The 13,302-nt window shown below is 39.2% G+C and overlaps 1 protein-coding gene and 1 pseudogene across 1 annotated transcript; both read right to left on the bottom strand.

The window, feature by feature from the left end:
• Nucleotides 1–1,840: 1,840 nt before the first annotated feature.
• LOC144657842 (ubiquinone/menaquinone biosynthesis C-methyltransferase UbiE-like) lies at nucleotides 1,841–2,635 on the bottom strand (annotated as a pseudogene).
• Nucleotides 2,636–7,676: 5,041 nt separating this feature from the next.
• Nucleotides 7,677–11,737, bottom strand: LOC144656557 (proteasome assembly chaperone 1-like). Its single transcript, XM_078516778.1, has 4 exons — nucleotides 11,222–11,737; nucleotides 9,285–9,483; nucleotides 8,483–8,619; nucleotides 7,677–7,851 (listed from the first exon to the last, which is right to left on the bottom strand). Exons 1-4 carry the CDS (start codon nucleotides 11,726–11,728, stop codon nucleotides 7,774–7,776), a joined length of 921 nt encoding a protein of 306 aa, XP_078372904.1. The 5' UTR covers nucleotides 11,729–11,737; the 3' UTR covers nucleotides 7,677–7,773.
• Nucleotides 11,738–13,302: the final 1,565 nt, after the last annotated feature.

Genomic DNA, 13,302 nt, shown 5'->3' with positions numbered 1-13,302 from the left:
GACTCGTACCAGTGGCTATACCGTTTGGTTAAGTGCTTCTTTCTTGTGCAGCGCTTACATAAAATGTAACGAAACACAAAACGGTTGAAAATAAAACACAACTTTTTTTTCTAGCCATTCGCAATAATTTTTGGCGAGAAAATGGATTCTTTAAAAGATTTGGAGTTCGCGAAAGCAAAATGGTGTAATGAGTCACATACAAATTTCCTCAATGCCTGACTACTGGAGCTGTATTATAGAAAAGACACGGCATATTCGGCACGGCTTCCCTAACAATATTTGTCGCTAAAGCGCTTGACAAAGATTCAAATAATGTCATAAAAAATGTTGTGGTTATTCATCGTGGTAGAGTACAATAATAAAGTATTATTTCGTTTGTCTCACGACGTAGTCACGTGTGATGGAGATCGCAACGTTTCGACTGCATACTGCTAGTCTTCATCAGGCGATAAGGTCGACTGGTTGTGCGTTAGCTTATAAAGCACACGGCTGCGCTGTGATTGGTTGGTTTTCAACAGCAGTCAACAGCAGTCAAGATTCAAATAGATGTTATTTTAGTCTTGCACTTGCTATGGAAATCTGAAAAACCTTATATATCACAGAGTTGATGCGCGCAAATAATGGCGATATGCGGAAAAATGCTCGCATCGACTTCAAAGACTTCGTGACGTCACCAGAGTCTGATGTGACCAATCAGAACGCAGTCATGTGGCGACTAACCCTTTGTTCCTTTGGAACATTCTCGTCCCCATAGCCCTTTCGTTTCTCTTAGCCGACTTGGCACGAGAAAACGGAGGGCTCTGGGGACATAGGATTTTTGAATTAATTCGAATTTTTTTGATTGGCTGTTTGGAACAAAGAATTCCTAAACGGAAGTCAAAAACGTAACGACTCTCTCATACATTATTTTGAAACGTCATGACTGCATACATGAGGTCCGGAAGTCCTAGAATCTAGGACTGGAAATTCTGTGTCCCCAGAGCCCTTCGTTTCCTCGTGCCAAGGCCCAGCCGGCTAAGAGAAACGAAAGGGCTATGGGGACGAGAATGCCTTTGGAATTGCCTAGTTTCCCTTTCCCAGGCCTTAACCGTGAATCGTAGATGAAGTCGTGGATTCTTTCACCCAAATCGAATCACGCTAGGTTGAATTAATTTAATTTCAATTTCATATACGACGATTTTGAAGTTTCTGGCACGTTTTCAGTTCTAATTACTTTGATCAATGGCTTTTACATATCCTTTAATCTGTGCACAAGCCAGTACTTGCTTGATTTTGACAAATTTTGTTCCACGGCTTCACATAAACATTTTATCAAACAACGGATGCAAATTTGCCACTATTCTATAAACACATTAAAAGATGCTGCTTTCTCGTAAAGTGAAAAACACAGAATTTTATTGTTCAAGAACAAAACCATAACAATGCTTTTTAATGCTAGTCACACTACAGAAGCTACACACTAGAAACTGTTAAAAAAAATGAAAATACTTCCAACTGGTTGGTATACAAATAAATAATAATAGTATGGTACTATAACTTGAATAGTTTTACAACACTCTTAAATGTTATCGATACAATTCAACGAGAAATTGGAAACATTGATGACAACATTTACATCATAGATTATTTTGTATATATAAAGGTATAAAATTATTAAAAAAATTAAAATCCAGCTTTTTCGACAATGTCTTCATCGGGTTACACGCAAGTTCTTCAGTACAGTAAAATAACGCTCAAACGTATGCACACATTTTAGTCTCCGAAAATTTATCGATACCAACAGATTACACGGCCATTTTTTGTTATCTATGTCTGCCGTCAATTAGCCGTTTAATTTATTTTATGCTGCTATTATGGGTTTAGCTGGCTTAGCTGCTATCAGCGCACTTTGAAAATCACCTTCGCCTAAAAACTTAAACGGAGCACCTTCTCCGCTTGAATACCGATCACAAAAACTTGCTAATCTATCTTCCGTTACGAGCTGAGGATCAAAAACGCCGTGTGTGGTCGCCCAGAAATATTTGCGAATGCTTTCGCCGTTTTAGAACACGTGATCGCTTCTCTTCACGTCGTAACTCTTCACTATATCAAAGCCAGCAGCTACACACATCTTTTCGACTTCTGACCTGGATTTAAAGTGATGCATGTTTTCTATGCGGTTGATATTTTCTGGGTTCAGTTCGCGATAGGCGTGGTCGTACAAAGTGGGCATGTGATCACTGTACTGCAGAGCAATCTTCCCTGTTGGTTTGAGGCTGCCAAACATGTTCTTGAATAGCTCTTCTTTGTCCGGAATCCAGTGAATCACATAGTTGCAGAAAATGATGTCGTAACTTTCGGAACCCATTCCTGGAAAGTTGGAAGCGCTTCCTTCGAGAAATGCAAGATTCTTTACACTCGTGTGAGATTTCTGGGCCACTTGAATTCGATCAATGTCGGGATCGACAGCTACAACTTTGCCTTCTTCTCCAACAAGTTCTGCTAGGTAGGCGGACAGCTCACCGGTACCGCAGCCTAAATCCAAGATGGCATCTCCTGGACAAGGCTTTGCATCTTCAATAAATCTCTTTCCGTCTAGTCTTTGAAAATGCGCGGATATCTGCTGGTAGCCTGCTGCTTGCTTGACTTCGGACATTCTTGATTCTCGGTTGGTCAGTAAGGACGAAAAGACTTGAAGAGCTGAAAGTTCTGAAAGTGAAAGTAATATTTTAAACTTGCCTTGCTGTAGCTACTGCCTACAACGTGTGAATTAGCTCTTTTTAAGCTGTTTTCTACGTGCGTCACTCCATCGATTCGCTAAAGTAAGTCTACGCACTTCCCTTGTGTACACGGAAAAAAAGTTACGCAGCGATTTGACAGGATGTTCTTTTCCGCGCAATGTTCCAATAATGATCTGCAGTTTGTGCCTCCTCTGAGAGTCGTGGGTGTATACATGGAATAAACGTGTCCCATTAAAGGATGCAGATATATTTCATCCAGGTCCTCAAGTTGCTGTCATTTCTTTGCCGCTGCTAAAACAAAGCACAAATGTCTCGATTTGATAATTTAACGATCACGAATTGAATGACGACTGCACTCAAGAACGAGGAAAACTCTTTTTCCCTGCTTAGTTACGATACCTGTTACGCTTTTTGTAAGATCAAACAAGCAGACAAGGCTCTGATTTTTTTTTAGTAAAGCATAGATTTGGAAACTCTTTAATCCTCTGTGCGCTCGCAAAAAAAAAGCTACATTTCTCGGTGAAATAAGTTGAGCTGCTACGGCATAACAGAAAAGGGGGTAAAGAAAAGCCTTACGCAGTTAAGTAATTTGTTTTGTTCAATAGCACAAAGTACTTACTTTCAAGTTGAAAGTAAGTACTTAGGAAGTGACGATAGCGCTCAAGCAAGTGTCACGTCCCATTTAAACGGAACGGTAACAACTTGTTCCGGAGTAGTATGTTGATAAACTCACTCCAGTGGAAAATTAGTATAGCTCAACTGAAGTCACGTTGCGACATTAGTTTGCCACGCTTTAATGAAGAAATGTCAGAAATAATAAAGCTTGAAATTTTCGAAAATTTAGTGAACCGTTAATTATAGCTACTGAAACACTGCAAGTAAAAGATGGTCAAGAACTGAATTGACGAGTTTTACGTAGACTTCATGGTCACATCGTTGATTTATCCTTAATGACACAAGAATAAGCGAAAATAATCCACGACGTTTCGAACTCATCATGAGTTCATTATCAAGTAGATATGAGTAAAATAGCGGTCGAGTTAAGTTTAAATGCAAATAGAGGTGATAGAGTAACACGCAGGCGGACTCGATACGTGCGAAAGTATTTACCTAATTAAATACCGCACGCACTAACACTGTGAACGCTATCGACCTCGAAACACTGCTTTTAAAATATTCTCATATACTCTATCACCTCTATTTGCATTTAAACTTAACTCGACCGCTATTTAATTATATCTACTTCATAATGATATCATGATGAGTTCGAAACGTCGTGGATTATTTTCGCTTATTTTTATACTTAATTGTTTATCGAAATGTTCTCTCATTAGAATGACACAAGACGAAAATAAATCTTTGTGATACCTCATTTCTCTTAACGCATACAGAAAGCATATTAGTTCGTCGGATGTCAGTGGCTATGTGGTTTGATTGTACTGTTACACTGAACGAAGGCACCGTAAAATTAACTTAAATTCAGTGCTGTTTGTGCAGCGCGTACATACAACAACAACAACAACAACAATCTTTATTTCGTGCCCAGAAGAGTTTTACAATAAATAAATACATGCAAGAGGAAAAATTAACAATAAAAAAGAGCACAGCCAGCGTACACACAACGTGGTGTAATAGAAAGCGTTCCAAACTTTGTTTCACTATATAACATAACTACTTTTTCTAGACATACGCAATTTTGGCATGGAAATAAATTCTTTTAAAGATTTCGAGCTCCTAGACGCAGAATGGCGTAAAGCCGGCTAACACAATTTCCTCAATGTGCGACTAATTGAGCTTTAAAGAAACCTGAACTTTTTTTACGCAAGGATAGTGAGTCTGTCTCCGAGCCATGAGGCCCATACAGCCGGAGCTTATCCCGGTTTCCGTAGCATTAAGCGACTAGGAGTATTGCTACTCCCCCCTGGATGGGATGCTAGTCCATCGCAGGGTTACCCCCCAGCAGTAAATTCGCCGGGATCGACAGCTACAACTTTGCCTTCTTCTCCAACAAGCTCTGCTAGGTAGGCGGACAGCTCACCGGTACCGCAGCCTAAATCCGGGAAACTGTAAACAATGCCTTTCTTATGAATCAAGAATCTACACTAGCAACTGTTAAGAAATTAAAAATACTACAAAACTGGTTGGTTTCTAGAGAAATAATAATAGTACATAAAAAAGTTTAAAATTCAACGCGGAATTGAAAAAAATGTGTTGGAAAAATTGGAAAACCGCACGTTTTCGACAATGTCTTCATCATGCAGATTTGGAAACTATGCAACACCCCGCACGTGAACAAGTAGAACAGAACGAATCACTTAAGGCTTAAGGCTTAAGTATTTAGGAAGTGACGACAGCACCTAAGTAGAGGTTCCGTTCGGTTGTCAAGATTTGTTGGGAGTCTTGCAAAGCGCTGTACAACCACAGATTTTTTACAATCTTGGACAAAACTAGTCGAGACAAACGCATTTCACACTTTTTTCGCGAACGTATTGACTGGCAAGCGGATTAAAAAAGTTCTTTCGCTGGTGTGAAGTGAAGCCCTAACATCACTTATATTATATTTTTGTTTAAACAGTGTCCCCGATTAGTAAGCTTAAGGCTAGCTAGAAGACTAGACACTTAAATAAAGTTCTTATTATTATATATTATTATTATTATTAACATCATTTTCTTGCGTAAAACGTAAAAAGTATCAATTTGTTAACAGTAGTCACGCGTTGAAATTGTTAAGTGTAAAACTCGCGCGCATAGTGAACTCAGTTTAGTTCAGTAAACTGTATATTTTTACCGACCTTAAATTTTACATTCTATATTTCTTTTACGCAAGAGTAAATGCAAGTCATGAAAGCACTGAAGAAGTGACGTGAAACCGTCATACAAGTGCACTGAGAAAATTTTGGGGTTTTGTTGGCCGCGCTGAAGACAGAATACCGCTGGATTCCCGGCGTTTAGCGGTTCCACTCAGTGTACTAGAACTACCAGAGCTTTGCGATCAGTAGCAGATATTTGACGCAAGCGGAATAATTTTTTTATGCTCAATGGGCAGGATGTTTGCGAATTATAAATTCATGTCATTCAAGTTCTATTAGACTTCTATAAGGTCACTTTACAAAGTGAGGGTCTCCAAGGGATGTAATTTTTTGTGAGCAAATTTGCTCGAGCAAGTTGCCAAGTTCCGTTTTATATGCTTTGAATAAATTCCGGTCTGTGTTGGAAAAGATAAGGCTTGATTTTTTTTTTGCGTAACTGAAGTAACATCACTTCTGTGACAAGAGGGAAAGATAATTGCTCTATGGTCGACAATGTATTAGCCTGCGAGGCCGGCGTTCAAAGGGAAAGGAGAAGGGGAGTTCGAGCGCGAAGCGCAGGCTAAGCTAGGCTAACAGTGTATCAACTTAGCTACAGGAAGTGGCGAGAGCACTTGAGAAGGAGGGAAAAACTGTTTTTCTTTACTCACCACGACATCATTAGTGATCTTAAATAGAGCAAACCATGGTTAAGGCTTCTACATTTGTCATGCATAGCACAGATTTGGCAACTCCGGTATGCAAGAAAGCTGTATTTTTTTCATTAAAATGTGCTGTTGTTTGAAAGCACTCCAGAACGAAGTGCATTGACTACGCCTCAAGAGGGGTTCCGTTCGATTAAACTGAACTATTTGACAATTCTTTCCGCAGTTTTAATTGTTTGAATGAGATCCACTTATTCACTCTCACAGGAAAAATAAATTAGAAATTTGATCACGTATTAGTTTATAAGCTTTACTCAAGGGTTTCTCGAAAAAACCTTACTGCTTTAAGATTTTTGCTCTTTAGTCCATTGTTAATTCTGTGTGCATAATGATATGATATCTTGTACATTGGGAAAAATGCCTATTCTAAAAATTCCCTCTATAACGTATAAGTAGGAGAGGTTAGTGGAGCGCGAAAATCGAAGTCGATACGGCGAAAAGAAAAATTGGCTCAGAGCTCTCTTCTTTTGCCTTGAATTTTATTTAATTCACCGATGTTTTTCCTTACCGATTCGATTTTCCCTCTTGCCTGCTAACTGCCCCTGGGTCTCTAAGGACGAGTAACTTCCAATCAATATTGAAACATTGACTCGTAACCATGCAAGGTCGCGTGACAAAGAATATCCCGTTTGACCGTTGCGCAATTCTTGTTCCGCGCTATGAAGACGCAGAAAAGAGCGTGAACTTACGTAGACTGACTGACCTCTGCCCGAGGAGTGACGTACGTACAAAACAGCCATGTACACATTGCAGGCAGTAGCTACAACAAGACAACGTGAAAACATAACGTTCTCTATTAGGTCGATATGAAGTTTGGAAGTATTTTCAAGTGCCCGTTAATGATTTCAAAGTGTCCGTTGTCCGTCTTAGAAAGGTGTCCGTTTTATAGGGAGTTTGGTTATAGTAAAATGACTGAAAAACGGCAGGGACCATCATCGGGTGTCCGTCTTATAGAGATGTCCGTTAAAAGAGAGTTGACTGTAAACTTAAATCAAAGAAGAAAAGGGGGAAGCGACGAGCCATGCAGCCCAGACTGCCGGTGCTTAACCCGGTTTCCATAGCATTAAGCGGCTAGGAATATTTCTATTTCCCCCTGAATGGGATGCTAGAGGGGTACCCCCCTTCCCCTGCATTATGTCGCAGGTACCGTACCCATATATACATCTGGGTGGAGAGAGGCACTATGAGAATAAAGTGTCTTACCCAAGAACACAACACAGTGACCCCAGACGGGGCTCGACCTCGGACCGCTTCATCCGAAGTCCGGTGCACTAACCATTAGGCCACCCCGCCTCCCATAAAAAAAGAGGGCAAAATAAAATATTAATTTTTATCCCTTTTGGTTTTCTGTTTGTCATCTAAAAGCTAGCCAGTGAAAGGTTTGTATGGTGTCTTCAATTTCTATCTTTTTTTTACAGCAGAAAACAACAAGAAAAAAAGTTTAAAAAAAGCTTTATCTTCAGAAACAGTGACCATGAAAACCTATTAAATATATTTAGTGTTCTTCTTGGTTCCATCGCTCAAAGCAGCATCATAAACGTCCTACATGTACATGTTCATTTCTATCAATTTCCCAGATCCCAGTGACTTGAGTACTTTTTTAACTTGTTCACTGGAAGCCTGTGGATACGAAAAAAATGTTGATTCATATTTTAACATTTGCAATACATAGAATACTTTGGAAAGTTTAGTAGATTTATGGTGCTGAGTCCCACTGGCTATACAATCAATGAAAATTAATCAGTGCAAGTCAGTTGGTAGGGCAATTGTCAATCAATCAATCAATCAATCAATCAATCAATCAATCAATCAATCAATCAATCAATCAAAAATACTCCCTTTCTCAGAGGGTTTATTGGTTTGATCCCTTCTCCCATCGGGAAATTCCAGTTTAGGTTCATACTTTCCTTAAGACCTTCCCTCTCGAAATTTCCAATTACGACCCTCCATGGAGAGGGTATGGATATTTTCTGGAACCACACAATAGGCAGCTGGTGGTTTTTGTGATCCACTGACCCCTTAGACTTGGATATTTCCTGAAACTGTACAATGCCAATAAGGAGGGCATGGGGCAATCATTGATTTTCATCTAAAAGGGGGGTGGGTGGGGGGCATGCATGTGCCACTTCTATTTTTCAATAGGCCCACCTTGCTGTTAAACTCGTGGGAAATAACATCAGCTCAGGAGATGAGTGATTTAAATTTGCACTAGCTAGATAGATTAAATATTTTAATTTCTTTTGTTAATTACCTGATGAAGTGATTGTAAGAGAGGATTCTTGAGAAGGAACTGAAAGGCTTCTACTGACCGTGAATCTACATGCGATGACTCAGTGAAACATACAAACAATGCTGCAGGCACATTGTGGATTTGACAGTACTGTAAAACTGAACAAAAACAGATCACTATCAAACATGTTTGCCAGTAAGAAAGCAAACTTATTCCTGGTACCTACTTTTCCGTGAGGTCGTAGAAATGGATAGTTGAGCTTGACAGGCTGTATTCTTGGTTCCTGAATGTGAGTGAAAACTGGGGAGAGTCCAGAATGCGGCGCATCCCCTCCCACTGGCTTTTTGCACTCTTCCAGTCTTCACTCTAATCAGGAACCAAAATGGTGGTTTGTCAAACTCCATGATCAATCTCTACGACTTCACGGAAAAAAGGGACTGTGAACAGTCTACCTCCTATCCAACTGATCAGAAAAGGGAGGGATGAGGGATTAAAATAAAGGATGTTGAGTGGTAAATGCGAGACTTTGCGAGATGGCGAGCTGACATCTTTCATGCGAGCCTGAGATGTTTTTTGTCTTGCAAAAGAAATCGAAATTCCGAGGTGTCAAAAAAAAATTCAAGACAATGACACCCCTAAAATTTGGCTAAAATTCCGTGAGATGCACATTTTTTTGAAGGACCATTCACCACCCTTAAATCACTCATACTCATACACAATCTTGTACTTCTACTGCTATCAAAGGTCACTAATGTTAAAGACAAAATATTTCTAATAGTAAGTTTAATGTAAGTGTTAAACCAACAAAAATGACTATCTTTACCTGATGCTGCAACTCCACTTATGATGTTAGGTGTTTCTAAAAATGAACATTCTTTGTGTGAAATCTTTTCTTGCCAGGAATCTGTCTTTAACACTCTTACAAAATCAGACTTGAGATTCTCAGGAGCACTGGTATGGTATTCACAGGCTGGTGATGATGTTAGAATCACAACTTTGGAAGGCTTCAAGTTTTCAAACAACTAAAACATGATTTTCAGAAAAGAAAATATGTCATTGTCTACGTAATTCACTAAAATAAATGATTTATATATCATAGACAAATGTCCAGCACTAAGACAGCTAGGTAAGTTACACAATATGGAAGAAAAAAAGAGATGGCCTGACATAAGAAGCAACAAGAAATAAAAATAACAATAAGGCCATCCCAATAAAATGTTTCGTTTCCCATCGCCCCGTCTCTTGTGATGGTGGGTCGGTCGGGCAAAAAAAAAAAAAAAAGAATGAACACTTGAAGGGTTCTGGGTTCCAGAAAAGGCCGGGCTGCTAAGTAAGAAAGCCTGATTACAAAGTCAACTCGAAAACTTGGTCTTTTCGTTCGTTATTCCTTATTAACAGTCTTTAAATAACATAGTATCGATGTTTATTAAAGACAAAGACATCACATCATACCAATTATTATTAACAAAACAAGATTGTGTGCTTGTAAATTGAAGTGCTTGCTTCTTTGATTAGTGAATCTGGAATTTTTGTTTTCGAAAAAAATGGGTCGGTTGGGCGATGGGAAACGACACATTTTATTGGGATGGCCTAAAAGAAAAAATAAATTTCCTCTTCCAAACCAACAAATTCAAGCTGGTTTTGAAACAAAAAAATATCCAAATCTAAACATCAGCCCCTTTGAGCAGGTAAGTTCAAAAGTTTTTTAGGGTATTTCTTATATTCAGTGATTGCGCCATCATTTTTTCCTGGTATTAACTTTTTTGGGAGGGGGAGAGGTAAGTTGTCCACTATCAAAATGGATTATATGGGCTTTTAAAATATGTAAAGAAAAAATAACAAGGAGCTTGAGAAGGCAAGTACAGTTTGACTGTTTTTTTTTTTGCTCTTTTTTTACATTTTCACTCAAAAAAGATTATGTGATTCAAAGTGTGTCACTTGCCACAAATGAACATTACAATTACAACTACTCCAATAATGATGAAGATGAAGCTGAGTCCCTGACAGGAATCGAACCCATGGCCTCCCAGATACCGGTTGGGCGCTCTAACCAACTGAGCTACGACTCAGTTGGTTAGAGCGCCCAACCGGTATCTGGAAGGCCATGGGTTCGATTCCCGTCGGGGACTCAGAATTTTTCGTTGTCCCATGCTCGAGTCATGTTGAATACTTCATCTTCATTATTTATTACCGAGCTTAAAATTTACCATCTTTATTATTAACTACTCCAATAATGGTTTCCAGGTCAATCCCATTCTTGTGACCTCTTTGTACAAGTTGTTGTTGTTAGAGGCATTATTACATACAAGTCTCCTCTTTCACTTATAAGCCCTTACCAAGGTCTTTTGTTTTGTTAACTATGCAGCAATTTCTTCTTTAATTGACTTGATTTATACCAATATATTGGCAGTGTGGAAATCTCCCAACCCACAGGCCCCCTTTTTTGTTGCCCCTAAGCCTTTCCATGTCTGCATACACCACTCCTCATCCCCCTTTCCCAGCACTTATAAGGTATATCACTCACAAAAAAGAAAAAAAAATGAAATCTTTTTTAGAAATGGACTAGCCCCAGTTCACTCAGTTAGTGTCTGAGCTTGCTGTTTTTCATCCCTTTCTTGCCATCTCCAATCAGCTAGAACACATGTCTTCTCTAGCCTGCGAATATCGCGAATCGAATGCGGGACATATTCCCGGCAGTGGGGAAAATTAAATTATTAAGCGCAGTAGAGTTCATCGGTGAAACTGTTCCCTCATACGTACCTTTTCTGTCCAATGGAATGCTTTCTCTTGGGGCATAGGCGTTCGGCATTGACAAAACACTGAGTCATCATGACTCGTCGTTAATCGATGCAGGCAACATGTATCGCCTGATTTAGACATGGAACATAGCTTTTTTAAAAGAACCTCAGGAGTAACTGCAGAATATCCTGCCACATCGAGCTCCTCATTCTCATTTTTTGATGTTAGACAAGCAACAATCTCATTCCCTGCTGATAAAAAATGAGCTTCTACAAATGTGGTCGCAACTTCTCCGATCGCGAGAACCAGTAAGGGGCATTCTTTTGGCAGTGGTTTCTGATCTCCTTTCTCGAGGTGCGGCGCCCAGTGAAAATTTAAATTCCTTGATTGATCCTCTAAAGTGGAAGACTCCTCGTCTTCCTCATCTTCGTCATCGTAAACTGCACGAGAAGAAGGAAATCTTACTTCCCAAACACCAAACCCTGCCGCCATTTTGATTATAGTAGTGCCCAGGTCTCCGGTGTACATTGCCTGAAAACGAGGTTCAGATTCAAAAGAAAGACGCTAGCGGATAGGTCCGCGTAGCATACCTACGTAAAATCAGGATCACTGGCGGCCAAGAAACTTTGTACATTGGGCACATTTGATTGGTTGATAGCGCTGGCTTCAATAACTATGAGCAGTTAAGTGGTTCTACAAACGTTTATGTTTCCTGATGAATTTTCTTAGTCATAACTTACAAAGCAGCATGAAATGACCAAATTCTGTATAGTTTTTTGAAAGACACCTCCAAATAGCACCTAAATGCGCGTTTAGGAGTAAAATGCCTTCATCTTATATTAAGTGACTGGCAGCATTATCAAAAAAGAGAGCCACAACGACAATGTCGATGACAACGAAATTAAAACAGTCCCTTGAGAGTTAACAACTATGTGCGGAATTCGGTAAGAGAGTGACAAGCTTCCCCACTATATCTTTTAGTCGATAAAAAGACCATGAAAAATTCAGTGCGGTCATTGAACCAATTGTGACGTAATCAATTTGCACGTCAGTAGTTTTTTTGTGACTGAAGCAGCTGATAGAGCTAGGATTGATCTTTCCACAGGACTATTCATTTTGTTTATCGGCTGCATTGTGACAGAGCTAATCAAAAAACGACTCGGACTGAAAAATTCGGAATGGTACTGCGCATTACTACATTTTTACATGGAATCTTTATCTAAATGCTGATCAATGTTGCTGGAATGTGAAAAAAGTGATATTCTAGCAGTTTTAGGTTCTCTTTTTTTGGAAAATTCAGGGGTGACATTAACTACTTAAGGTCGCGCAGGACCCTTGCTCATTAATAAATTCATTAGCCAAATTTCTTGACGGAGTGCTATCTTGTAAAGCTTCAATTCGCTACATTTTGAACATCGATTTCTCTAAAATTTTTCAAGGATATTAAGGGATGATGAAATTACATCATGATTGTCCTTTTACTGAGAGATGACCGTTAACTGTAATGTTACAGGTTCTTAAAAGTTTAACTGCAGATAATGCGATTTTGTGTCCAAGTTTTCGGCTATTACAGCGCACCAAGTTAAATGATTATATAACCTAGTGATGAATCATAACCTCTTTTGTGTTATGACAAGAACGAAATTTTCGATTTCAAAAACTGCTACAAGTTATCTGCTTCTAAGAGTGTAAAAATGTGAAATCTGAACTTTGAAACGTGCTATCTTCATTCTGAGAACGAAATTTCAAAATTCGCTCTTGTCATAACACAATAGGGTGCGCCAAGTTCATATTCCTCGCGAATCAACTCCTGAAATTCTATATCGGCGAAGAAAACTTGGACACAAAATTGCAGGATTTTCCGCTTCCGAAGACCTTCCGAGTCAATGTTGACAACCGACGTGTGCTACATTCGCAGCAGTGAATCTAATTATGATAATTCGCTTTGTTTCAGCGCACGGTACGCAAAGCTGAGAACAATACCGTGTAATTACTTGTACAAAGAACTTTAAGAAAAACATTGTCATGAATATTTCGTTTGTTGTCGGCTTCAGTCGTCGCAGTTCGTGCCTACTCTTTAAATAAATACATACATAATGATC

Source organism: Oculina patagonica, chromosome 6 (assembly GCF_052425735.1).
Source record: "Oculina patagonica isolate OP01 chromosome 6, crgOcupat, whole genome shotgun sequence".
In the NCBI taxonomy this organism is placed as follows: Eukaryota; Metazoa; Cnidaria; class Anthozoa; order Scleractinia; family Oculinidae; genus Oculina; species Oculina patagonica.
Note: the sequence above shows the minus strand (reverse complement) of the source record. Positions and strands in the feature narration are given on the sequence as shown.